Here is a 25,836-nt window from a genome sequence, read left to right on the forward strand (position 1 = left end):
GTTCTGAAAATGTAATTACAGATGAGACGAAACCGCAGTTGGGAGCATTAGGACGCAGCAATAGCGCCGAGGAGGCCACCGCCTTATGACACCAACTCTTCAGCAATTCGAACAACTAACTAATGAAAAACTACAGCGACATTGGGATGTACTTGCTCTCGGAGCGAGCTCTTCATCAGCAGCGCAAGCGAATGCTCGACGAGTTCCTGAAGCTATAGGTTAATCCCGATCGGAGCGGAACATAGTATAGTACTGTAGTACTATATGTACTATAAATCGCATAACAGATATCAGATATTTGTTTGTTCTCGATGTTACAATCTACAGTTTACCCAACAAGTTGAATACAATTCTACCACAATTAAAGATTTTGAATTGGTGTAAAATAAATTAAAAAGAAAAAAAAACAGTCGTATCTGCATAAAATGTAAATTATTGTGACATATTCCGAAAGTAATATAACTAATCTCAAATTATGGTATAAGGATTTTAGGTAATATGTACTTCTTGCATAAAAACTCTCAATGTAGTCTTTTGTGTGGAAATGTTCATTGCCCGAGCAAACTATTGTTAGGTCTACATTAAGTAAGAAATTTATATATATACAACAGAATCAGAAACAGAAACAGAAACAGAAATTATACAAGACATACTGGGTAGCTATATATTTTATTCTTAAATTGCTAATTGCTAATAATTGTGATTTGGAGAGTACGAAAACGAAACAAAATAAAACGGACGTAACGTAATGAATACAAAGTGGGTAAAATGGAACTGAAATTTAGATAAAAAATCAAATCAAAAACCTAGAAAGATATTCTGAAACGGATTAGAAGTGAAGAGCAAAAGGCCGAAATTATTTTTCGAAATTAAATAACTTTTGTACGACACCCTTTGGCCCTTAAATGTATACTTTATTTTTATTTATTTGTGATTTGGAATATTTTAGATGCAATCTAGGAGTGTACCCAAAATCTTCAGACAGGTAATGAAAATGTTAGTTAATGGAGACGTACTACCAACACACACACTATAATTGATGTTTATAGTAAGTAGTTAATACCTTTAAAAATCCAAGACAAACTCTCAAAAGATATAGAATCTAGTTTTCAAGCCCGTTTCCAACTTTCGACCCTCCTCTATCTTAACTCCAATATTTTGTTTTTTAGTTTTTGAGATTGCCTAAAATTTTATGACATGTGAAGAACGGTTTATATATATTTTATTGCATAAATCTCGAGCAATCTGTGATATTATAAAAAAAAAGAGAAAATTAAAAACCAAAAAAACCACAACTTTGAAAAAAATCATTGCATATGAGCCTTGGGACCCGGGATATATAGAGAAACTCCCGATGAAGGCCATCAAAGTGTTTCGATTTAAATTCAGCATGAAAATGTTCGCCATATGCAAAGTCGACTTTCCTTTTGACAAAACTATTGTGTATGTACCAGTTAAACTGAAAATGAAAATATATTTTAATAACTAATCGTAATAGATTCTTGAACGACACACACAGATAACTGAAATCAATTGGCGTGCATAAAGTAACTTATTCCCCAAGATGCCATGCGATAGCTAATCAACTACTGCAAAATAGTTTCAAATACAAAAAAACCTTATCAAATTAAAGAAAACGATCAACGTAAATTAAATGTACTGTGACTCCCCCTCAATCTTCGTTGTGTGTGTAAAAAATAAATGAAAAATAAAAAACAGAATACAAAATGTAAAAGATTAAACTGTAAGCTAACCGAAACGCAATCGAAAATCGAATTCCATTACAGAAATCCAACAGAAATACTAAATAGCAATAGAATTAAGAAGGAGCGTTCGAGCCACTAGCTTCAAAATAACAAATCTTCGTTATAGATTGTTGGTTTGAACTTTACGGCTTGGGCTCCTTTTGCAGATCCCCTCAAAACCACAGGCCATACATGCATCCATAGATATATCACTTGATCCAAACACAATAGCATAGCAAAATAAACCATGTGGCAAACGATATGCAAAACAAACATTTAAACAATATTGTGCAACTTTACATAAGGCATTTATGATTTTATGAAATAAACTGTACTTAAGGATACGTCAGAGGACTTTCTTTGGAAAGGGAAAACATTTATTAACAATCAACTACGCCTTCGCCGTTTCGGCTTTCTTCACATATTTCATTATTCTGACAATGGTCGAGGGAGTCACTCCCTGAATCCGACTGGCTGCCGCTATGGTCTGAGGTTGGATGAGTGTCAGCTTCTGGCGCTCCTCGTTGGACAAGCTTAGGGTCTTCGAGAAGTAGTCTATATCGGCCGGAATGGTGAGACGTTCCTCCCGTCGCACATCCTCCACGTCGCGTTGCTGTTCCTCCACAAAGAACGAGTACAGGGCTTCAATTTTGATCCTTTCGGCCAGGTTACGATCATCCGCCAGCCAACTGAGTTCCTTGGGATGGAGTTGGATCAGCTGCTCCACCGTGATATTGTCCGCTGGTATGCTCAGCATTTCGAAGGCGGTTTTCTCCACTGAGGCTTTAGCTATGGGAAGATCCAGTGCCTGTCGCCAGTAGTGGGTGTGCTTCCGAAGTTTTCTTAAGGAATCGATTGCCGATTGTAGCCTCTCTTCAGTTTTCCGGAAATGTTCGTAGCGATGCTTCGACACCAGACCAAAATCGTAGCCCTTTTGGGTAAGTCGCATGTCGGCGTTGTCCGGCCTTAGGGATAACCGGAACTCGGCTCGACTGGTGAACATGCGGTAGGGTTCGTTAGTTCCCAGAGACGTCAGGTCATCAATGAGAACTCCTATATAGCCCTCCGTCCTACTAATTGTTAGCTGCTTCCCATCTTTGTGTAGAGTTTTTCCCGCCGCATTGGCCCCGGCTATGATTCCCTGGGCCGCGGCCTCCTCGTAACCGGTGGTGCCGTTTATTTGACCAGCAAAGAACAGGCCCTGCACCCGTTTTGTCTCCAGTGTGGGATATAGCTCGCGGGGATCAATGAAATCATACTCCACCCCGTAGCCCGGTTGGACTACTTCAGCTTTCTCCAACCCCTGGATGGCGTGGACCAGTTCTATTTGCTGTTCGTGCGGCAGGGTGCAAGAGATTCCCTGTGGATACACCAGGGGGCTGTCCAGGCCTTCCGGCTCCAGCCAAACCTGATGAACTTTGGCGCCGAAACGAAGGATTTTCGACTCAATGGATGGACAGTACCGGGGACCAGTTATCTCCTCGGTAACATGGCGATTGACGTGGAGATTGTCCCTCACAATGTCGCTGACCTTTGGGGTGGTGTATGTGAGGTAACAAGGCAACTGTTCCTTGGTAGGAATCCAAACATTCTTATTGAGGAAGGAAAAGGGCATTGGAGGATCATCGCCCTCGTGCCTTTCGAGCTGGGAGAAATCTATACTGCTCTTGGCTATTCTGGGAGGCGTGCCTGTCTTCAAGCGACCCATGCGGAAGCCCAATCTATCGATGGCTTCACCCAAGGCCTTAGCTGGAGCATCTCCAATGCGTCCCGCTGGTCTCACTTCCAGCCCGATGTTGATATGCGCTCGCAGGAAAGTGCCAGTGGTCAGGACCACCGACCGGCTACGCACTACTTCGCCGTTGGCCAGCAGAACTCCGCCACATCGTCGGTTCTGCGAATCAGGAGTGTCATCTTCGATCAGAATGTTGTCCACGGCAGCCGCCCGGATCTCCAAATTGGGTGTACTGTGTAGTTCCCGCTGCACAGCCTTCTTGTACAGCTGCCGGTCGATCTGAGCTCTGGGTCCCCAAACTGCCGGACCTCGCCGACGGTTAAGCACTTTGTAATGGACACCAGAGACATCACAGCACCGGGCGCATACTCCATCCAGGGCATCCACCTCACGCATCAAATGTCCCTTACCGATGCCTCCGAACGAAGGATTACACGACATCTCCCCAATGGTTTCCAGTTTGTGGGTGAGCAGTAAGGTCCGGGAACCCATTCGAGCTGCCGCAGCAGATGCCTCCGTGCCGGCATGTCCACCACCGATGACCACCACATCGTAAGGATCGCTACTGGAACTGTGTGTCATCCTTATAGGAAGTTGGAACCGGCTCCTCCTGGCCAGGATGCGGGCACAGAGTCGCAGCTGGACCATCCTAGCGTTGTTGATAATATATCAAAATTCAAAACAATAACACATGGTTACAAAACCACGGTTAGTGTTGGTAAAGTCCCTCGCTTATCGATTATAATATTCGATTAAAATGCTCTTTATCGGCAATGGCGCCAAGTTTAAAGAGTATCTGGCTTTAACAAGGTTTATTTCTCAAGTTTATTTCGATCTACATAAAAAACTAGAATTATAAAATAATCACTAACTAAAATCCATCCATCTCCGCCTTCCTCTTTCGTTTTTTAAGCTTCTGCTTGATGTCGGGAGCCTTGCCACGGACGACCGCTGTTTTCAGCCGCTTGGCTGCCTTCTTTCGCTCCTGAATACCCGCCTTCCGTTTGGCCGCCCGTTCCGGATCATGAATCTTCTCCTGGGCCACGATCTTTCTCCTCTCGGCCCGACGAGCCATCAGTTTGGTCTGCACTGCATTGCGCAGCTTGTCGTAGACGTCGGTTCCAATGCGCTTCCTTAACCGGCTGCCCACTCGAAGAGCCTGCTGTCTAAGCTCCGCATCTACGTTCTGATCCTCCTCGGACATTTCACGGACTAAAGCGTGGAGCAGAGAGGGAGCTAATTGGGTTACAGCCTCCACACTGAGAAGAGTGGAGAGAGCTTCAATCAACGTAAACATTGCAGTGCGCTGGAAGTAAAAAAGAAAGATAAGTTAGTAAAATGTTCAATAAAACTCCCTGGGAAGAGATTAAACTTACTATGCTTGTGTCATGTGGCGCCTTGGCCACTTCCTTGTTGACCAGGAAACGAATATTTCTCACTAGCCAGTTAAGATGTATTTTGTTGGTAAGACTCTGTTCTTCTTCGTCATCCGCATCCTTCTCCTGCTTCAAATTAAAAGGCACATCTCTCAACATTTGTCCAACGAATAAAAGAATCTTTGTCAGCTCATCGATCATCTCCTGGGCCGTCTCTCCAGGCGTTACTTGTGCGCACAGATCCAAGACCAGGGATTTGATGTCCTGAGCAGGTTGGGAGTAAATAAACTCCAGTGTTTGCTTGGCACTCTCCTCGTTCTTAATCCCAGCCAGTTGTTGGCCCACATATGCGTAGTCGTAGTGGGCCAGGATGCTGCTAAGTAGCTTGGCTGCATTGCAGCGAACCCAGTTGTGTCCGTGACCCAGAAGACGCTGACATCCATAAGCCAATTCATCGACAGTCTCGGAGAGCTCAGGATTGCTCACCAAGGATTCACCGCAGTGCTCCAAGATTTTCAGCAGACAGTACTGGAGCTGGATGAGCTGATGGTCCAATTTGCGTTGCTGTTCATCCAAGCGGGATTCTGTTTCTTGGCCAGCCAGCAGGAGGTCTTCATCAGGCAAGACTTTCTCATCCTTTCTCCTCTTCTTTTTGGGAAGACCATTGCCAACTGCCTCAGCGGCCAGGTGTCCTGGAGCCCGGACGAACTTGCCACCCGAATCGGCGTCACCCAGAGTGAGGACATTCACCAGAGTGGGCAGCACCAATTCGAGTCTTTCCGCAAAACCACCACGTTCAGCCTGCACAAATCTTGACAGCAGAGCAGCAGCCATCTCCCGGACTCCTGGGTTCTGACTTGACTTGGGTGAAGTGAAGAACAGCAGGGTTAGATCCAATAAAGGCTGTCGCTCCACTTTAGTCAAGCGACCAATTAAGGCCTCCAGCGCAGCCGCCACACTCCGACGGCATGAGGGATCCTCATCGTTGACCAGGCGGGTGCCCAGGGAAAGGTACAGGAACTCCGATTGCTTGACAAGAATCTTTTGCGGGAACTTGTTGATGATGGAGTGCATGAATTGAATGGCCGATTGCCGACCCGCGGTTTGGCTGTAACACAACTGGACGGACATGAACTTGACCATCTGCTCCACCTTCGCTCCCAATGTGTACTCCATGATGTAGGTCAGTACAATGCTACGGGACTCGTCTCTCACGTAGTCAGACGGCGAAATGATGGAGAGTTCCCCGAGGCGCCTCAACAGATCGTGGAGCGAGCGAGTGTCCACTTTTCGGTTCACAAGTGCCTTCAGAAGAATGAACACCATGGACTGACTACTGCACTCGCCCTCCTGCAGCTCCTGTTCGATGTGGAGCAGCAGTTGCTCGATCTGTTCTTCAGTGAGCTTGTAATCCTGGCACTTCCGTAGGAGCGCCACCACCGACTTGAAGCTTGCTCGGACCAGCTGAGCGTTTTCCTCCTGGCGGGTAGCTCCAAACGTGGAGAAATTCTTGAGAATCTCGAACATGCGCTCAACGACAGGCTTCAGTGCCTCATCCTTCAGTTCAGAAAGCTCGTAGTCACCCAGCCAAATGGCCGAATAGCATTTCAGGGCGTACGTGGTTGTCCTAGCATGGTTGCTCTTCAGGGAATCCCTTAGCAGTGGCAGCAGGGGATGCAAGAAGGGCTGGTAGTCCAAGTCCGTGAGTTTCTTTCGCTTCAAAACGAAATGCAGAAGCTCCAAGCCAAACTCGACGAGTATGTGGGCGTTGGCCTGGGCATTGGACTTGACTTGCTTATTGCCAGTGGCCACACTACGGCGTCCAGGAGCCGGCTGCAGGATAAGGCAATCGGGACGCACTCGTTTCATTAGCGCTTGCTCCTTTTCCGTCAGCTGCCTCTTTTTCGTGCCCGGCAACAGGTCGCTTATACTCTCCGACATGGTTCCGTAAATGAAGATTAGCAGACTTTCCCTGGCGATATGGGTATTCTCCACTAGTCCGCCCACAATCTTGGCGAAGCACTCCTGAATCTTTTGCGTCACTTTGCGGGAGTGCGATCTGGCCAGATGCTCCTTAAATGGCAGCAGAAGATCCAGTAAGCAGTTGTCCCGGATGTGGCGTGCCGCTATATTCAGGGTGAGATAGCTCTTGGCACTTGGCTTGGCCTCTGGGGTGTGCGCCACGATCTTCTCCACTTCCTTCTCGGCGTTCACATCTCCGAATATGTCGTTCAGGGCCACCTCGAGGAGATTCTGCAGGCAGCTCTCAATGTGGTCTGGCTTTAGTTCAGCTTTCAAGGCATCTAGAACACCGTGGAGTGTCACTGAGAGAACATGCACCTGAAATCCACGGGTGAGCAGGGACTGTAGCTGCTCCAGGAGCAGACCCAAGTAGCTGCCGCCCAGAGTGAGCATGATCTTCTTGAGGATGTCGCGGGTTAACATTCTAACGGATTTCAGGGGGGACCGCAGGAAGGTGCACACCTTCATGAAGATGCCAGGCAGGCTGTTGTCCAATAATTCGGATGGAAGCTTCTGCAACAGCTTCACCATGGCCAGGGCAATGGGCACCCGTTGGATCTCCTCCTCCTCGCGTTCGTAGCTCAGTCGCCGGCGGTTCACCTTGTGCTTGGTATCGTAGTTGGTCTTCTCGGTTATGGCCCGGTTCAAAGTGGGCAGCAGGACGGTGGTAATCGTGGCCATGACTTTTTTGGCCGCATTGGGGGCCAGTAGCTGAGTCCGTTGGGGCTGGGAAACGGATTCAATGGCCACCTCCTCTTCCTCGAAATCAATAAAGTCAGACTGATCTGCCTCACTTTTAATAGGTTTCTCCTCTGCATCCTCAGCATCTTCATCTTTCACAGTCTTGGCTTCTTCGGAGTCCTCAGCCTTCTCCTTTTCTTCCACTTCCTCGGTGAGTTTTTGCTTGAGCTTGGCCAGAGCCGTCAAGTCCGTCTGGGCCTGTGTTAGATCGAAATGGAACGCATCCAAAATGCGAACCACCAGACGCACACATTGCTTCTGCTGTCCTTGGGCGTGCCTCAGTTTCTGGAGATAGTAGCGCAGGACAGCATGATACTGCGTCCATGGCAGGAATTCGCTCATCACCCCAACAGCCTCGATAGCAGCATCGACTAGTGTGTGCTTGCCAGAATGCTTCTCGCTGAGGAGGTATCTGGTGGCCAGGGGCATGAGATACTGGGTGAGGGTACGAGCACATGGCGGAGACTGCCGCCAACTTCCCGCCGAGATGTTCACCAAACGCTGCAATGCGCGGCCGTGTCTCTGGGTCTGCAGGTGCAACATATTCTCAAAGAAGTCCACCTCCAAGTCGTGTTTATCCGTCAGGGGAGATAGATCCTTTAGAATTTCGTGGGCTGCTGGACACTGGCGAGCCAGTTCTCCCAACAGGCCAATTGCCTCACTCCTGGCATGTTCATGCTTTTCATCTCGCATGCTACGCTGTAATAATGGTAAGATAGTGTCCTCCAGCCAGAATTTAATGTCTTCCTTGTCCTCCAGTTGCAGGGTTACTAAGGGTAACAGGGGCTTCAGTAGCTCCCCTATATTTACCCTCATTCCCAGATCCGAATCGTGGCGCAGCATGTAGAAACAGTTGTAAACGACCAAAACTCCTAATTGGAGGTCCAGCTTTGTATCCTTCTTCTCCACCAACTGCTTCAGCTCTGAGAGGGCCTCGAGGCGTTTGTCGTAGTCCGGTTGTTCCAGCCACCTCTTGTCCCAGGCATTCAGGAGCAGCACCAGTCTAACCCACTCGCGCAGGGATGCAGCTGTAGCTGAGAGCTCCGAGTTGTGCTTGGCCTCCTTGTGTAATCTTTTGGCCATATCCGCCAGGAGATCGCACAGCAGTTTTCTGGCTGGGAGTACATGAACCTGCTCGAAGAGCGGAGCCAGCGGACGTACATAATCCTGTGGCTTGGCCACACGCTTTAGAAGATTCGACAACGTTGTAACTAGCTGCACCACGGTTTCAGGACCAGATGAAGCTGCCTGCTTGGTGAAGATGGGCAGAACTACGTCAAGGAGTAGCTCACACGTGGCAGGCTCTTCCACGTGAGAGGTGATCAGTGTCAGGATGTTGAGCTCCCGCTTGTCGAGTGTCTGTCTTCCAGCCTTCTTGTGGCGCCAGCTGGTCTGCAGCTGCTGGAGGATAGACGGAATATGGGGATGCACGATGGACAGGGCCATGGAACCAAACTCTTCAGTAGCTGCCGATTCCAGTAGATGTTCCACCAGCTGCAAAATGGCTCGTTTCACAACGGGTTTGGCCTTCTCATTCAACAATAGGGCCATCAAATGGTGCATTATTGCTTGGTCCTCGTCCGAAGGCCTCTGGTTGAGCCACTTCTGATAACGCGGCTCGCCACCCCAGAGGAGCAACAGCTTCAACATCGGCGTGGGTGTGTGTATAGAATCCTGAGAGAGTCGAGCCAGTCCAGGCCAAATGAAAACCTCGCAAACGGCACTCATTTCCTTCTCCTGCCACAGGTCCTCCATGTCCACCAGCTGTCCGAAATAGTTCACCAGCGTCTGCAGGCCCGAATGCTTCACATTCTTGTAGGCAGCCACCAACTTTCCGTCTCCGTTGATCACCTCCTGGGCAACACTTCCCACAAAGAGTAGCAGTTTAAGGACGTAGCTTTGGAAATCGGTCGACAGTCTGCCGGCAAATTCTTTTCTTATGAGTTCTAAGACATTTACGATCCTTTGGAGCTGTCTGGCTGCAATCACCGCTGAAGGATCGTATTGTTCCCGAACATAAGTAGCCACCGCGTCCACTGGTTTATCTGTGTAGGAAGAAAACTTTCCAAAGGCCATTTGCAAAAAGTCCATAATCTCCGACTCCTCCAGTTGGCCCAGGAACCTCAGGATCAGTGTCTTTCTCAGCTGAGCACTCAGTTGCTTCTGCACTCCCCTGGTCAGCATTTTGCCGTAGAGAACGCGCAGCATAAATGGCATCAGTTCCGTGCGCTGTTGCGCCGGAATACTGGATAGTTCGAAACCAGTGAGGGTGGTCTTAAACTTTGCCTCATCGATCAAGCCCGACAGCTGACCCTTTTGCTGCACCAGTGCCGGTGGGCGTTTGTAGGCCGCCAGGCAATCCAGCGCCAATTGCTGCAGTTGGGCATTAGGTCCGGCTAACAGCTCCAGATAGAAATCATGCATCTCTGCCTGACGATGCAGGGCCTTGGGATTGGGTTGGGCCACAAAGCAGGCCAGTTTCAGTTGAAGCGTTTGTAGTATGAACTTGGCATTGGCATTCTGGGTTCTGCGTTTTTGGCGTGGGCGGGATTCCGACTTGGTCTCGTCCTCCTCATCATCCTCAACCTCCAGATCAACTGTTGAAAAGATAGGAATTATTTAATACGCCAAAGATAATACTTAAATAGTCTTAAGAAAATGTAATATATATAAAATATATATCGATAAAGGTACCCCGCTTAAGGATCTGGAAATATAAAAAAAATGTGTTCCTAGATTTAGATGCAGATCTATGGAGAATCCTTCCACGTTTCGATTAAGGTATCCCGCTTAAGGATCTGATGATTTTTGGCCAAGTTATAGTCATCGATAGGGGCCATAATGTCAGTCCCCATGCCTTTTTCAAAAATTTGAAGGGGACCCTCCACAAAATTTGAAAAAAAATCTCCAAAAAAATTTGTTGCTATATGTTGTTGTATCTATGGAGAATCCTTCCACGTTTCGATTAAGGTATCCCGCTTAAGGATCTGATGATTTTTGGCCAAGTTATAGTCATCGATAGGGGCCAAAATGTCAGCCCCATGCCTTTTTTAAAAATTTGAAGGGGACCCTCCACAAAATTTGAGAAAAAATATCAAAAAAATTTGTTGCTAGATTTTGATGCAGATCTATGGAGAATCCTTCCACGTTTCGATTAAGGTATCCCGCTTAAGGATCTGATGATTTTTGGCCAAGTTATAGTCATCGATAGGGGCCAAAATGTCAGCCCCATGCCTTTTTTAAAAATTTGAAGGGGACCCTCCACAAAATTTGAGAAAAAATATCAAAAAAATTTGTTGCTAGATTTTGATGCAGATCTATGGAGAATCCTTCCACGTTTCGATTAAGGTATCCCGCTTAAGGATCTGATGATTTTTGGACAAGTTATAGTCATCGATAGGGGCCATAATGTCAGCCCCATGCCTTTTTCAAAAATTTGAAGGGGACCCTCCATAAAATTTGAGAAAAAATATCAAAAAAATTTGTTGCTAGATTTTGATGCAGATCGATGGAGAATCCTTCCACGATTTGATTAAGGTATCCCGCTTAAGGATCTGATCTTTTTTGGTCAAGTTATAGTCATCGATAGGGGCCAAAATGTCAGCCCCATGCCTTTTTCAAAAATTTGAAGGGGACCCTCCACAAAATGTAAAAAAAAATTCCGCTTAAGAATCGTGTAAATATTTTGTATGTTAGACCCTTGGCTGTGGTCTATATTGTGCTTCCACACTTTTAAAAACAAATCCTTTGCAAGGATATAAAAATAAGTTACTAAAATAACCAACCTGTTGTCTCGTTAACGTTCCAGGTGTGTTCCGTTTTCTCCAACTGTGCTCGATACTCCTGTTCCACGAACTGCAGGAATAGACGCACCAGATCCGCATTCTTAACCTCCACTAGATTTCCCAACTTGGGCAGACATTGCCACAGCAGTTGTCGGTAGTTGAGCGCCTGTTGCAGACTTAGTTGCTGGTGCTGTTCTGAATCCAGGACAATGGTCAAAGCTGGAGACAGGTAAGCTTTAGAAGAATGCCTCTGGAGGATGGACACATCATTTGTGTAATCTATGCAGGCAACGGTCTCCACCAGTTTGGCTTTGAACAGGCTCCAGAATTCGTCGGTTTTCATGGTCTTCACATAGGCAGCCAGAAGCTGCTGGACCGGCGCCCAAACAAACTTGAAATTGTTGTAGAGAAGTCCCAGCAGGAGGCTTACTGCGTGCTCCTTGAAATGCGGAAGCAATTCGAACTGCTTGAACTGGGCTGCCACTGGCTCCAGTTGTTGCAGCTGCAGAAGTATCTCCCGATAATTGTGGACCGTAGGTTCAATACAGTTGGCGGCGTAGAAGTGGGAATACGGATTTGGTTTGTTTGTGGCGTTGAGGACATCCAGGCAATGGGCTGCAATGCGACGAAACTGAGCTTGCGGATGACTCAGAAGTGTGGAAACACTGGAGAGCAGCTCCTCGGTGGCGGACAGTTCGTTCTTGGGCGTTTCCAAAAGAATCAGATGAAGGGAGGCCAGGGCTAGGAGCTCCTTTCCCAGTTCTGGTTGAAGGAAAACACTTATCTCCGATCTTAGGGCCTTGGGTAGCTTAAACTTAAGCAGAGAATGCGTCTGCAGCAGCAATAGCAACAATTTAAAGTCTTGATGTCCCTGTTTCAAGTGATCTTCGATAGAACTTTGCAAGATCTTCTCTAAGGGCTGTTTGCTAAAACCTCTAAAGTGAGGAGCCAACAATATGAGCAACAAATCCTCTTCTTTTTCCACATTCAACTTCACAAGCTTATCCTCTAAGCTCTTCAAAGTGTCTTTTTTCTTTATTTGAATGGGATACGCTGTCCACTGGGCCAAGGAGTTGCCATCCACCTGCAAAGGTCTTTTGTGCACCACAATGCGAGCCAAGAGCTCGAGTGCCTCCGGTTGACCTTTCTCCTCATAAAATCCAATAACATGTGGCAGAACAAGGATCTCAAACTGCTGATAGTCAAGGAGCTGATGGATAGTCTCCTCGTACACCACGAGATTCCCACGACTAATGCTTAGTAGTTTTTGGAGCAGGCGACTGGCGTCCAGTTGGGTGAGTTGTGCATGTTGGGCAGTAAGTAGGCTGGTGACCAAGGTGGTCAAGGGATTAAGAGGTTCCACGTTCCCGTCCAGCAGTTTCAAAATGGTGCCGACAACGACAGGAAGTTCAGAAATGTAGCGACCGCCCTTGTGGGTAACCAGTTGATGCATCAGTCGAATCAACTGCGACACATCCACTTTTTCGCCTTCTGCAGCGGAGCAAAGTTTCTGCCACAAAACGGGGCTTTGGTCGGAACGCAAAAAGTTCAGCAGTAAATTCAGGGAATGCTCCACAATATCGCCCAGAAGCTCTGTCTGTTCCTTGGTGTAAACATTTTCTTTATTTACAAGCACTTCTAGGACATGGGTAAAGATCTCTGCGGCCGAATTGTGCAGCTGTCCGTTGACACCTCGCAGGATTTCATAGATGAGCCTACCGCAACCGCGGACACTCTCGACCTCCTCTCGCAACAGGGTTTTCAGCACATAGGCTAAGAAACGAGGGAAATCCCGGACATCGCGGGCTATGTAAGCAAAGCATTCCACCGCGAAATTGGTCACATGTTCCGCATAGTGCTGCTCATCCAGGAGGGGCAGGATGGCATTAAACACTACGCCAATATTCCGTTTCAGATACGGTTTTAGAGTTTTAAACAGATGTGCCAGGCAGATGAGTGTCCACTCGAGTTGCTCCGCATCCTGGGTGTTGAGCAGGCAAATCAGGCGGTCTAGAACACGTTGGAAATACGGATAGAACTCCTCACGTAGATCCCTGGCCAATACATAGAGCAGTTCCAGCAGCGGCTGCTGGGAGAGGTTTGTCGCAGTGGCCAGTCGCTCCAGCAGCAGGTCTACCACAAAGTCCTTCTGATGCAGGAGCTGAGGCAGGGTCACAATTCTGCGGCATCGTTTGCTGAACGAGTTGTATTCCTCGGTGAGATTGAGCACGTTCCATTTCTGGATGGTCTGCTGAAAATAGGTCTCGTTCTCCTCCTCATCGAGTTCCTCGTTGCGGTGGCCAATGTGGTAAAGGGCCAAGTGCCGCAAGTCAATCTCATTTACCCGATCTCCAAAGGATTTAAACTGAAAATGTGGGATTTGGTAGATGTACGCGGATTTGGGGGCTTCTGGGGAGGCTTACCCTAAATGTGTTTGTATTTTTCGTCTTTTCCGCAAGGGATGCCATTTTTTAAATAATTTTGTATGTTTACAGATCACTTCATTGGCATTTATTTATATAAATTTAATATAAAAACACAAATGTTTTGGAGCATTTGTTTTCTAAACTCAACACGTGCAGAAAATGACGGTGTGACCAGTTTTGAATAACCGGTAAACATATGTTTCATAATGTTATCGATTACGAGCGGAATTTATTTTAAAATTCAAAATAAATTAATTACATACAAGTGCAGTTTCATTTAAATGGTCTAAAAAACAATAGGATAAAGGTTAAAGAAATTGAAAGGCTTAAAACTCTTAAAAGAAACCTAGGGTGTAATATTGTATGCAGCAACCGTTCCCACCCCTATAAATCTGTTCCCACATTTGTAACTGTAGTCGATAATTTTGACTATCGAGTGTTCCATTTGGCGGCTAATATTATTCAAATGAGAATATATCATATATCATGCCCTTTTGGGATATTTACCAAAAAACAAAAATAAACTGAAAATTGTATGGAAAAAATATATAATATATGTTTAGGTATAAAAACTAAAAGTTGAACACAGCTCCGAGCTCAAATACATCTCTTGGTCCTATGCCGACTTGCTGCTCACTCCAAATCCACCGCCACCCGGAGTTTTCATGGCAAAAGTGTCCTGTTTTTAAAAAGGTTTTAAAATCAAGAATGAGCCAGTAAAAAACCTTAAAACTTACACCACCATCGACATCAATACAAGTTTTTGCACCCAAGGCAATAACCCGGCCGTCCCGTTTCACAATCAGGTTGCGTCCACTCTTCCCTGGCAGTCCTCCGGCTAAGCCATAAGGCTGGAGTGTTCGCCGTTCCGTTAGGACGGAAAGAGTCACTGGCTTCCGAAAAAGTATATCACGCTCCACGCCCTCGCCGCCGTTAAACTGCCCCCTGCCTCCGGATTCGTCGGTGCGCAGACAGAATCGTTTCAGGACCATGGGATAGCGAAGCTCAAAAATTTCAGGATCGGTGATGCGAGTGTTTGTCATATGGGTATGCACTCCACTAGCTCCGTGCCAGCTGGGCCCAGCACCTGCACCTCCAGCCACAGTTTCATAGTAGCCCCAGGTGTCATCTCCAATGGTAATGTTGTTCATGCATCCTTGGGAGGCGGCGCACACTCCAAAAGCTTTCAGAACAGTGTCCACAATACGCTGGGAGGTCTGGACATTGCCACCCACAACGGCAGCACCCTCGGAAGGGTCCAGAATAGAGTTCTTGGGAATGATAACCTTTATAGGCGCCAAGCATCCCTGATTGAGGGGAATATCGTGTCCCACCATGCATCGCAGGCAGTATATCAGAGCCGAAAGAGTGATTCCCCTTGGTGTGTTGCAATTTCCCCAAACTTCCACTCCGGATCCTGTAAAGTCGCAAATTGCCGATCCCTGCTCCGTATCAATGGTAACCGTCAGAGTAATAGGTGATCCGTCATCCATGAACTCCTGGGCTTGCAGGACAGTCGATCCCGTGCGTTGCTGAGTGCCCCGACCAATCTGACGCAACATATCCCGCACCGCCAGTTCGGCATTCTTCTGGATGTGGGACATGTAAGCCTGAACCACATCCAATCCATAGCTGTCGATCAGTTCTGACACCAGTTGGATTCCCTTATGATTGGCCGCGATCTGGGCCTTCAGATCGGAAAGATTGTCGCTCAAATTCCTGGTGCCGACGGCTCCCTTGGCGTCTGTGGGTGTGGTCAGGCGCTCTATGATTTTTTGCTCCTGAAACAGGCTATTCTCCACCAAAAGGAAGGACTTGAATGCGGCTCCCTCTTGAGCCAGGGATGTAGAGTGGGGTGGCATGGAGCCAGGAGTAATGCCACCAATATCTGCATGATGACCACGAGAGGCCACAAAGAAGACAGGACGTGGTTGTTTTCTGAAAAGATAATGCAAGAATTCAATATACTTCCCTTGTTTCATTACATATAACTTACTCATGAAAGACAGGAGTCATGACGGTCAAGTCTGGAAGATGGGAACCACCAGCCGCAGGATGATTAGCCAGAATAACATCTCCATGCTTCAAGGTATCTCCCCGTACTTTCAGCTGATACTGAACGGTTTCCTGCATGGCTCCCAGATGGACAGGAATGTGCGGAGCGTTGCTCACCAGGCCACCATCCGGGCCGAAGAGAGCGCAGGAGAAGTCCAGGCGCTCCTTAATATTAGTTGAAATGGAAGTCCTTCGCAAGCCATGTCCCATCTGTTCGGCAATGCTCATGAAACGATGGCTGAAGATGCTCAAGTGCATGGGATCAAGCACCGCAGTGATGCCATGCTTTCCTCCAGTTTTAACGTCCATGATGAGATCTCCGAATGGAGTTACCTGGACACCGCATTCTGGCTCTACAACTATGGTCGACAGTTGATCAATCAACACTGCTGGTCCGGCGATCTTGTGTCCAGCTAGCAGATTCTTGGTCAGATATATGGGGGCATCGAAACTACCCTCGTCGAAGTGCATGCGAGTGGTTCCTTCTGGGGTTGGTGGTGAGCCATCCTTGGCGCTTTGAACTTGAGCCTCCGGGGGCGTTTCGTTTTTGCCCAATCCGCGTATACGAATGTCATCCACAATGATCCTTCTATTTTGCAAAACAAATCCAAACTCGGTTTGGTATCGCACTAGGAAAGTAGCATGGAAGTCTCCATAGGCAGCCAATAGAGGAGACGTGGCGGAGGCGGAGTCCGGTTGTTTTCCAACTGGAGGGGAACACATCAGCGCTCCATCCGTACCCTCATAACGAAGATGAAGAAAAGGCTCCAGTTCAATTTGACGGAAGCCCTGGTCGGCCAATTTGGCATGACATTGCTGGGAGAGAGCATCCAGACGCTCCTTTAGCTGCTGAGCATTGGAATCACTGAACTCCAGACCACTTGGTTCCTGCAATTCCTGAACCACATCGGCCAGAGCCATTCCATAGGCTGAGAGAATGCCAGCGTACTTATGAACGACAACCTGGAAAATAGTTAAATACATGTAATATGGAAGAATCACAAAATATCCAATCTAAGCTCACCTTTGCGATTCCCAAATTACGGGCAATGGCGCAAGCGTGCTGCCCACCGGCTCCTCCAAAGCAGGAAAGGACGTGGTTGGCCGTGTCCAAACCTCTGGCCTGGGTTAGGGACCTAATAGGACGGCACATGGCTTCGTTGGCTACTCGGACGAAGCCCAGCGCCACTTGCTCAATGGTCAAAGCTCGCCCATCTCCAGAGGCCTTTAAGTTGTCATTAATCTCCTTCTGCATCTCGGCGAATTTGCTCTTGGCGATCTCATGATCCAGGGGCTCGTTCTCCTTCGGTCCAAAGATCTTGGGGAAATACTGAGGCAGAATACGACCCAGTATAAGGTTGGCGTCTGTGACAGTCAGGGGACCACCCTTCTTATAGCAGGCGGGTCCAGGATGAGAGCCGGCCGACTCCGGACCGACCACAAAAACTCCAGAACGGAAAAATAGGCGCGATCCGCCACCAGCTGCTACGGTATTGATGTCCAGCTGTGGAGCCTGAATGGTCACTCCAGCAGTGGTGCTCTCTATGACATGCTCATAGCTTCCTGCATAGCGGGACACGTCCGTGGAGGTTCCACCCATATCGAATCCGATGAGGGGTAGCTCCGTTTCCCGAGCTCCTGTAAGAGCATAGCCCACTACCCCACCAGCGGGTCCCGATAGAATGGCACGGGCTCCCCTGAAATTCTCCATGTTGGTGAGGCCTCCGTCCGATTGCATGAAGAGAACATCCACTCCCTCGAGATGCTTATCGAAACCCGATTTGAAACTGGATAAGAAGGGGGCTTACCATTAAAGTTTTCAGCTTATTTACAAACCCAGACTCACCTGGCCAGATACCTGTCCACGTGGGGCGTCAGGTAGGCTTCTGCACACCCGGTGTATCCGCGGGCCACCACTCGGACCATGGGCATGGCTTGGTGGGAGAGTGTCACATGGCTGAAACCCAGATCCCGGGCAATGGCGCCCACCCGGAGCTCGTGCTCCGGACAGGAATAGCTGTGGGCCAAAACCACGGCCACGGAAGAAATGCCCTGTTCCCGGGCAACTGTAAGGGAAGCACGCACTGCCGTTTCATCTACTGGAAGCATCTCTAGATACTTGGAGCCGGCCACTCCCTCCAGGACCTTCCATTTTTGATCTGGAGAAATAATTTAATAAAATATGTAGTGGAAAATAAAGAAGCTTACCCAGCTGACAGCGTCCCTTCTGCTCTGGAACTATACGGCAATCCACTTCCACCACGGCTTGATAAAGATTCGCCGGCTTACGGATATTCAGATCAAAGATTTTGGGACGTGCTTGGTTGCCAATATAGAGGAGGTCTCGGAAGCCACTGTTGACGACCAAAACCACCGGATCTCCCTTTCGTTCTAGCAGGGCATTAGTGGCCACTGTTGTGCCCATGCGCACCCAACCAATCTTCGAGGTGTCCACCAAGCCACTGGGTGCCAGATCCGTGCCGGTCTCCTCCTTGAGAATTCGGCGAATGCCCTCGCGAGGGGCATCGCTGTAGCGTTCAGGATCCTCGGAGAGCAGTTTCATGGTGCGAACCTTGCCGCCTGGACAAATGCACATTACATCCGTAAAGGTGCCTCCACGATCGATGGCAAAGCAGTATTTGTTTCCGGATTTTATTTCTTCGGACGTTTTCTTTTGTTCCGGAGGGCGAGAGGCTGATTGGCAAAGATGTCGTTCGATCCAGGGGCCCGACAGAACCACCTCCCGCACCACAAGTGAAAAGCGGGTGAGTTTAAGCGCGAAACTCGGCATTCTACGACCATTGGCTCGGTGCTCTGTAATGTTCAACAAACACAACTGTGTTCCTAAACACAGTTATAGAAAAAAAATGCTTAGAGTTTCCCGTAATTGTCAGGAAGCTTACGGCATGCTCCTTGAAACGAGACAGCAACTCATACTGCTGTAACTGGGACGCCACTGGTTCCAGTTGATGCAACTGCAGGAGCTTCTCCAGCTGGAGGCGTACAAGTGAGTATGTTAGTGGTACGACTTGATTTAATAATTTTATTTCATAAAATATGCCCTTTTAGGGATTTTGAACAAAAAACACAAATATACTGCAAATAATATGGCACAAAAAGAAAAATATGTGTGGAAACTGGAGTCTAAGCAGATTCCTGAGCTTGCAAATAGTTAAAAACAGTTCCGCGCTCAACAAATCGCTTGGTATTATCCTGGTTCGAGGCATCCGAACCCTTCGACTCGCTGCCTGGTCCAAATCCACCACCGCCAGGAGTTTTCATAGCAAAAGTGTCCTGAAAAATAAAAGGTTTTATAATCTCGACCAGGACTGTAGAAGATATAATACTTACCCCAGCGTCGACATCAATACAAGTTTTTCCAGCCAAGGCGATAACCCGGCCATCCCGCTTCACTACCAGATTGCGTCCACTCTTTCCTGGCTGTCCTCCGGCTAAGCCATAAGGCTGAAGAGTTCGCCGCTCCGTTAGGACGGAAAGAGTCACTGGCTTCCGAAACAGTAGATCTCGCTCCACGCCCTCGCCGCCATTGTACTGTCCCCGGCCACCGGATTCGTCGGTGCGCAGACAGAATCGTTTCAGGATCATGGGATAGCGAAGCTCTAGAATCTCTGGGTCGGTAATACGAGTGTTTGTCATATGGGTGTGAACTCCACCGGCACCGTGCCAGCCTGGACCAGCTCCTGCTCCTCCAGCCACCGTTTCATAGTAGCCCCAGGTATCATCTCCAATGGTAATGTTGTTCATGCATCCTTGGGAGGCGGCACACACTCCAAAAGCCTTTAGCACCGTGTCCACGATGCGCTGGGAGGTCTGAACATTGCCTCCCACCACGGCGGCACCTTCTGATGGATCCAGGATAGAGTTCTTGGGAATGATTACTTGTATGGGTGCTAAGCAGCCCTGATTGAGGGGCACATCATGGCCCACCATGCATCGCAGGCAGTAGATCAAGGCCGACAGAGTTATGGCCCTGGGGGCATTACAATTGCCCCAAACCTCCACTCCGGATCCTGTAAAGTCGCACAGAGCCGATCCTTGCTCAGCATCGATAGTAACCTTTAGGGTAATGGGTGATCCGTCATCCATGAACTCCTGGGCTTGCAAGACGGTCGATCCAGTGCGTTCTTGAGTGTCCCGACCAATCTGACGCAGCATATCCCGCACCGCCAGTTCCGCATTCTTCTGGATATGGGACATGTAAGCCTGAACCACATCCAATCCATAGCTGTCGATCAGTTCTGCCACCAGTTGGATTCCCTTATGATTGGCCGCGATCTGGGCCTTCAGATCGGAAAGATTGTCGCTCAAATTCCTGGTGCCGACGGCACCCTTGGCGTCAGTGGGTGTGGTCAGGCGCTCGATGATTTGCTGCTCCTGGAATAATCCATTCTCCACGATAAGGAAGGACTTGAATGCGGCTCCCTCTTGAGCCAGGGATGTAGAGTGTGGTGGCATGGAGCCGGGAGTAATGCCACCAATATCTGCATGATGACCACGAGAGGCCACAAAGAATACAGGACGAGGGTTGTTTCTTAAAAGGAAAAATGAATATATTGTCCTGGTTCAATTACTGGCCCGTGTAATTAAATTATAGATTACTTACTCATAAAACACCGGAGTAATGACGGTCAAGTCCGGAAGATGGGACCCACCAGCCGAAGGATGATTAGCCAGAATGACATCTCCATTCTTCAAAGAATCTCCCCGTACTTTCAGCTGATACTGAACGGTTTCCTGCATGGCTCCCAAATGGACAGGAATGTGCGGAGCGTTGCTCACCAGGCCACCATCCGGGCCGAAGAGAGCGCAGGAGAAGTCCAGGCGCTCCTTAATATTAGTTGAAATGGAAGTCCTTTGGAGGACACGGCCCATCTGCTCGGCAATACTCATGAAACGATGGCTGAAGATGCTCAAGTGCACGGGATCTAGCTCAGCATTGATCCCATGCTTTCCTCCAGTTTTGACGTCCATGATGAGATCTCCGAATGGAGTTACCTGGACACCGCATTCTGGCTCCACGACAATAGTGGATAGTTGATCAATCAAGACTGCCGGTCCAGAGATTTTGTGTCCAGCTAGCATGTTCTTGGTTAGATAAATGGGGGCATCAAAGCTTCCCTCGTCGAAATGGATGCGAGTGGTTCCCTCGACAGTTGGCTGGGTGGCGTTTGCACTTTGCACCCGACCTTCTGGGGGTGTTTCATTCTTACCCAACCCTCGAATACGAATATCATCTACAATGATCCTTCTATTTTGTAAAACAAATCCAAACTCTGTCCGGTATCGCTCCAGGAAAGTGGCATGGAAGTCTCCATATTCAGCCAATAGAGGAGAAGAGGTGGAGGATTGTTTTCCACCTGAGGGAGCACACATCAGAGCTCCATCTGTACCCTCATAACGAAGATGAAGAAAAGGCTCCAGTTCAATTTGACGGAAGCCCTGGTCGGCCAATTTGGCATGACATTGCTGGGAGAGTGCATCCAGACGCTCCTTCAGCTGCTGAGCATTTGAATCACTGAACTCCAGACCACTTGGTTCCTGCAATTCCTGAACCACATCGGCCAGAGCCATTCCATAGGCTGAGAGAATGCCAGCGTACTTATGAATGACAACCTGGAAAATAGTTAAATACATGTAATATGGAAGAATCACAAAATATCCAATCTAAGCTCACCTTTGCGATTCCCAAATTACGGGCAATAGCGCAGGCGTGTTGCCCACCGGCTCCTCCAAAGCAGGAGAGAACATGGTTGGCGGTGTCCAATCCGCGGGACTGAGTTAAAGCCCGAATAGGCCGGCACATGGTTTCGTTAGCCACTCGAACAAAGCCCAGCGCCACCTCCTCAATGGTCAAAACTCGGCCATCCCCAGACGCTTTCAAGTGGGCATTAATCTCCTTCTGCAGCTCGACGAACTTGCTCTTGGCGATCTCATGATCCAGTGGCTCGTTCTCCTTCGGCCCAAAGATCTTGGGGAAATACTGAGGCAGAATACGACCCAGTATAAGATTGGCGTCTGTGACTGTCAGAGGACCGCCCTTCTTATAACAGGCAGGACCTGGATGAGAGCCCGCCGACTCCGGACCAACCACGAAAATTCCAGAACGGAAGAATAGGCGCGATCCGCCACCAGCTGCTACGGTATTGATGTCCAGCTGTGGAGCCTGAATGGTCACTCCAGCAGTGGTGCTCTCTATGACATGCTCATAGCTCCCTGCATAGCGGGACACGTCCGTGGAGGTTCCACCCATATCGAATCCGATGAGGGGTAGCTCCGTTTCCCGAGCTCCCGTGAGAGCATAGCCCACTACCCCACCAGCGGGTCCCGATAGGATGGCACGGGCTCCCCTGAAGTTCTCCATGTTGGTGAGGCCTCCGTCCGATTGCATGAAGAGAACATCCACTCCCTCGAGATGCTTATCGAAACCCGATTTGAAACTGGTTAATTAAATTAAGGGAAGAAGATTGGAGCTTTCTTATTATTCAAGCCCGTTACTGTATCATGACAAGGCAATCAGTGAGAGTGTGAATTTGTTGATATACCCTCCAGTTGTTGGAAAACTTTGGGTATATTTTGATTAGATAGTTGGGTTTTGAGACTTCAAACACTACTCATAAACTATAGTAGACATTGACACCGAAACTTTATATTTAAAAAAGAACTGATCCTATTTTTCCTATAATAAAACATGGATCAAAGATGTACCTAGACTTCTAATGATAACTATAACTAACATAGACTAATAAGTACCCCATGTTCTTCATGATCTTTTCTATATAAAAGTTGTTATTCTCACTATGTTTATATTACGCAATTCTATGGGGGATCTCAGCTTTGAATGTTTGTTTTGTTTGGTTTCTAATCTTATTTTTATTCAGACTGCTAACTTATCTTTATGACGCTCCTCCCCGCCTAGACTATAACTCTTCTCTTTGCCCCATTAAAATATAGCTAACTCATTCTGTTAATTTACAAACCCAGATTAGATGCACCAGACTCACCTGGCCAAGTATCGGTCCACATGGGGCGTCAGGTAGGCCTCGGCACACCCAGTGTATCCTCGGGCCACCACCCGGCACATGGGCATGGCCTGATGGGAGAGTGTCACATGGCTGAAGCCCAGTTCCCGGGCAATGGCGCCCACCCGGAGCTCATGCTCCGGACAGGCGTAGCTGTGGGCCAAGACAACGGCGACGGAGGAGACGCCCTGCTCCCGGGCAGCTGCGAGGGAAGCACGAACTGTCGTTTCATCCACGGGGCGCACCTCCAAATACTTGGTGCCGGCCACTCCCTCTAGAACCTTCCAGCTTTGATCTGGAGAATTAATTTATTTAAACGATGCAGTGGGATTTCAATAGGAAATATAGAATCTTACCCAGCTGGCAACGTTCCTTCTGCTCTGGAACTATACGACAATCCACTTCCACCACCGACTGGTAAAGATTCGCCGGCTTACGGATGTTCAAATCAAAGATTTTGGGACGTGCCTGGTTTCCAATATAGAGGAGGTCTCGGAAGCCACTGTTGACGACCAAAACCACTGGATCTCCCTTTCGTTCCAGCAGGGCATTAGTGGCCACTGTTGTGCCCATGCGCACCCAACCAATCTTGGAAGTATCCACTAAACCGCTGGCTGCCAGATCCTCACCAGTCTCCTCCTTGAGAATGCGGCGTATGCCTTCGCGAGGGGCATCGCTGTAGCGTTCAGGATCCTCGGAGAGCAGTTTCATGGTGCGAACCTTGCCGCCGGGACAAATGCACAGGACATCGGTGAAGGTGCCTCCGCGATCGATGGCAAAACAGTATTTGTTTCCGGACATTATTTCTTGGGTAGTTTTCCTTTGTTCCGGAGGGCGAGAGACTGAATGGCAAACAAGTGCCACATGTCGTTTATATACATCAGGTAGACGATTCTATATTCTATATTCTTTGAAAGCTTTCTACTCTCGGAGCTCTCAGAGCTTTCTTAGAGGGGGGGAAGAAGCGTAGTGATCAGCTGATGAAGAATTCTTCTGAGCTTTGTCGTTCTAGCTCTCTTAATCAGAATCTCTCAAAATATTCTACATCTAAGAGAATGATATAACATAACTAATAATGTAGGTATAAATTATACATATCATAATCTTGTCATAATATTTTCTTTTTAATAAACAGAATAGATACCCAACCAAAACCTTAAACTAGAACAAATGCTATGAATGATTACTCATTGATTTAGTTGCGAATTATTTATTTTAGCTTTATTGGATTGGTTCTATTTGTATATTTTACAAATTCCGCGAAGCATAAAATAATATTTCGCATATAAATCGAGAGTTTATTTGGCTAAATTGATTCCTTTGTCATTTATTCAATTTCACCAATAAATGTCACATTGAACGCTTTAATTTCGCAAATGTCCTTTGCTTTGGAATATTTTTACAATATTGCCACAAACCAAGCACTTGTCTGACTATAATTCTGTGTGGCATCCAGCCAGTGAACCCCCATATAGTTTCACCCCCAACTTATTGAACCAAAAAGCTCAAATTTCCCGATTCATTGATGGGACCCGCAACCCATAAATATATGCAAATGCATGTTTTATCTGTTTTTTACTTCGCAGCAATGAAATTTGATGACTTATTAAACGAGGCCATAAAGAGCGCATTCCGTTTTCCTGGTAAAACACACACTGGAACATGGCAGTAAGTCAAGACTGTGCCAGTATCCAGTATCAGTATTGGAAGTATCGGCCTTTGGGGCGCAATTGTTTGCCAAACTCGGCCGTATCAATCCGGAGTCGTCGATATGCGATTGCAATGGCGATTGCTATTCCCAGTGGTATCGTTCAGATTGTTTCTTGCCACCGTTACGACTCCTAATGCCCGTGTCCTGGGGCTCGACAGGACCTCCCGGCCACCACAGTGACAGCCGGGTGTAGGCGGCCAGTTTATGCGCGAACATTGATGGCACTTTTACGACCATTGGCCTGGTGCTCGGTGCTCTCTGCTCGGTGCTCTGTGTTGTTCAACAAGCCGAAAACACAGTTTCACACAAATTGCCTAGAGTTTCCCGTAGACATGAAATTGTGGAGGAAATTTCGGAAGCGTCTAAAGCATCTGTTCTGGAATTGGTATATGAGATGCTCATCGAGAAAGCAACGACGACGCTCACGGTATTGCCCAACGGAGAATGAAGTTTGGCTGGAGTATTATGCAGATTACCTGCATCTCTGGCCCTTTCGGGAGCTCTGTTCCAAATTGGAAACGAATACGGTTCGGGTAATTATCGGGGCCATTCATTATTCGGGAAGTCAAGCAGCTATATCAAATTTTAATCGCAGGGACTGACCGATGATGCTGCCAGGGCGAGACTGGCACGCAATGGCCCGAACGTCTTGCCGATTAGAACCAAACATATGCCGTACATTTTGAGATTGGCCAGGCACTGTTTCACCATGGATGGCGTACTGCTGCTCCTGAGTGCCATAGCCTGTTTGGTACTCTTTATTTGGTTGAAAAGTCATTCGGAACATGTTTATATTGAGTATTTAATAGCCTGTGGCATACTTCTCTTCACATTCGTTCTCTACGGATATTTGCGAAAGTTGCAGGAGAACGATACCGAATCCTTGGTGACGGCATTTGAAGATCTAATGCCCAGGTACTGCACCGTGATCCGAGACGGCGAAAAGGAGATTATTCTCACCCAGAAGGTGGTCATGGGCGACATTGTGCCGATTAGTTATGGACAGCGTCTTCCCGCCGACTTGCGATTTTTCAATTGCTTTGGCTTGGAGGTCAACAATGTGGCCTTGACCGGGTATACGGATCCTAGGCAGATTTTTCCTTTGGCAATCGATGACCGTCAGCAACGGTACTCATCGCAAATTTATTAAATTGTCAATAAAATTAAAAAAAAATAAATATCAATAACATTGATTCTTGT

General features: G+C 47.7%; 6 protein-coding genes across 6 annotated transcripts in view; 2 read left to right on the top strand and 4 right to left on the bottom strand.

The window, feature by feature from the left end:
• LOC6495860 (histone-lysine N-methyltransferase 2D) overlaps positions 1-2,089 on the top strand; it is a 63,556-nt gene extending 61,467 nt beyond the window's left edge. Inside the window, exon 15 of the mRNA XM_014908033.3 lies at positions 22-2,089. Coding sequence (XP_014763519.1) covers positions 22-89 — 68 coding nt within the window. The 3' untranslated portion in view covers positions 90-2,089. The remainder of the gene's footprint in view (positions 1-21) is intronic.
• A 2-nt stretch (positions 2,090-2,091) lies between these two features.
• Positions 2,092-4,194, bottom strand: LOC6494759 (protein MTO1 homolog, mitochondrial). The gene has a single exon (XM_001959690.4). It carries the CDS (start codon positions 4,126-4,128, stop codon positions 2,137-2,139), a length of 1,992 nt encoding a protein of 663 aa, XP_001959726.1. The 5' UTR covers positions 4,129-4,194; the 3' UTR covers positions 2,092-2,136.
• Positions 4,195-4,277: 83 nt separating this feature from the next.
• Positions 4,278-14,016, bottom strand: LOC6494758 (small subunit processome component 20 homolog). The gene is made up of 4 exons (XM_001959691.4): positions 13,828-14,016; positions 11,405-13,769; positions 4,857-10,216; positions 4,278-4,786 (listed from the first exon to the last, which is right to left on the bottom strand). The coding sequence occupies exons 1-4, from the start codon at positions 13,870-13,872 to the stop codon at positions 4,352-4,354; spliced, it is 8,205 nt and encodes a 2,734-aa protein (XP_001959727.1). The 5' UTR covers positions 13,873-14,016; the 3' UTR covers positions 4,278-4,351.
• Positions 14,017-14,361: 345 nt separating this feature from the next.
• Positions 14,362-18,776, bottom strand: LOC6494757 (5-oxoprolinase). Its single transcript, XM_032450091.2, has 6 exons — positions 18,094-18,776; positions 17,732-18,044; positions 16,910-17,672; positions 15,827-16,848; positions 14,568-15,768; positions 14,362-14,509 (listed from the first exon to the last, which is right to left on the bottom strand). The coding sequence occupies exons 1-6, from the start codon at positions 18,674-18,676 to the stop codon at positions 14,447-14,449; spliced, it is 3,945 nt and encodes a 1,314-aa protein (XP_032305982.1). The 5' UTR covers positions 18,677-18,776; the 3' UTR covers positions 14,362-14,446.
• Positions 18,777-18,914: 138 nt separating this feature from the next.
• LOC6494756 (5-oxoprolinase) lies at positions 18,915-23,780 on the bottom strand. The gene is made up of 6 exons (XM_001959693.4): positions 23,282-23,780; positions 22,908-23,220; positions 21,581-22,343; positions 20,510-21,519; positions 19,237-20,437; positions 18,915-19,179 (listed from the first exon to the last, which is right to left on the bottom strand). The coding sequence occupies exons 1-6, from the start codon at positions 23,724-23,726 to the stop codon at positions 19,030-19,032; spliced, it is 3,882 nt and encodes a 1,293-aa protein (XP_001959729.1). The 5' UTR covers positions 23,727-23,780; the 3' UTR covers positions 18,915-19,029.
• A 1,117-nt stretch (positions 23,781-24,897) lies between these two features.
• Positions 24,898-25,813, top strand: LOC116654730 (sodium/potassium-transporting ATPase subunit alpha-A). Its single transcript, XM_032450882.2, has 2 exons — positions 24,898-25,169; positions 25,232-25,813. The coding sequence occupies exons 1-2, from the start codon at positions 24,969-24,971 to the stop codon at positions 25,784-25,786; spliced, it is 756 nt and encodes a 251-aa protein (XP_032306773.1). The 5' UTR covers positions 24,898-24,968; the 3' UTR covers positions 25,787-25,813.
• Positions 25,814-25,836: the final 23 nt, after the last annotated feature.

The sequence above is a fragment of the Drosophila ananassae genome, chromosome 3L, assembly GCF_017639315.1.
Source record: "Drosophila ananassae strain 14024-0371.13 chromosome 3L, ASM1763931v2, whole genome shotgun sequence".
Lineage (NCBI taxonomy): Eukaryota > Metazoa > Arthropoda > Insecta > Diptera > Drosophilidae > Drosophila > Drosophila ananassae.

Coding starts and splice junctions, on each gene's coding strand:
- LOC6494756 (XM_001959693.4), bottom strand. CDS start 23,726: ATGTCCGGAAACAAATACTGTTTTGCCATCGATCGCGGAGGCACCTTC. Junction 23,221..23,281: donor GAAGGAACGTTGCCAGCTGG/GTAAGATTCTAT, acceptor TTAATTCTCCAG/ATCAAAGCTGGAAGGTTCTA. Junction 20,438..20,509: donor ATTACTCCGGTGTTTTATGA/GTAAGTAATCTA, acceptor TTTCCTTTTAAG/AAACAACCCTCGTCCTGTAT.
- LOC116654730 (XM_032450882.2), top strand. CDS start 24,969: ATGAAATTGTGGAGGAAATTTCGGAAGCGTCTAAAGCATCTGTTCTGG. Junction 25,170..25,231: donor TGGAAACGAATACGGTTCGG/GTAATTATCGGG, acceptor TTTTAATCGCAG/GGACTGACCGATGATGCTGC.
- LOC6494757 (XM_032450091.2), bottom strand. CDS start 18,676: ATGCCGAGTTTCGCGCTTAAACTCACCCGCTTTTCACTTGTGGTGCGG. Junction 17,673..17,731: donor GTGGACAGGTATCTGGCCAG/GTGAGTCTGGGT, acceptor CTTCTTATCCAG/TTTCAAATCGGGTTTCGATA. Junction 15,769..15,826: donor ATGACTCCTGTCTTTCATGA/GTAAGTTATATG, acceptor TTATCTTTTCAG/AAAACAACCACGTCCTGTCT.
- LOC6494758 (XM_001959691.4), bottom strand. CDS start 13,872: ATGGCATCCCTTGCGGAAAAGACGAAAAATACAAACACATTTAGG. Junction 13,770..13,827: donor AAAATACAAACACATTTAGG/GTAAGCCTCCCC, acceptor CCACATTTTCAG/TTTAAATCCTTTGGAGATCG. Junction 10,217..11,404: donor GAACGTTAACGAGACAACAG/GTTGGTTATTTT, acceptor TCTTTTCAACAG/TTGATCTGGAGGTTGAGGAT.
- LOC6494759 (XM_001959690.4), bottom strand. CDS start 4,128: ATGGTCCAGCTGCGACTCTGTGCCCGCATCCTGGCCAGGAGGAGCCGG.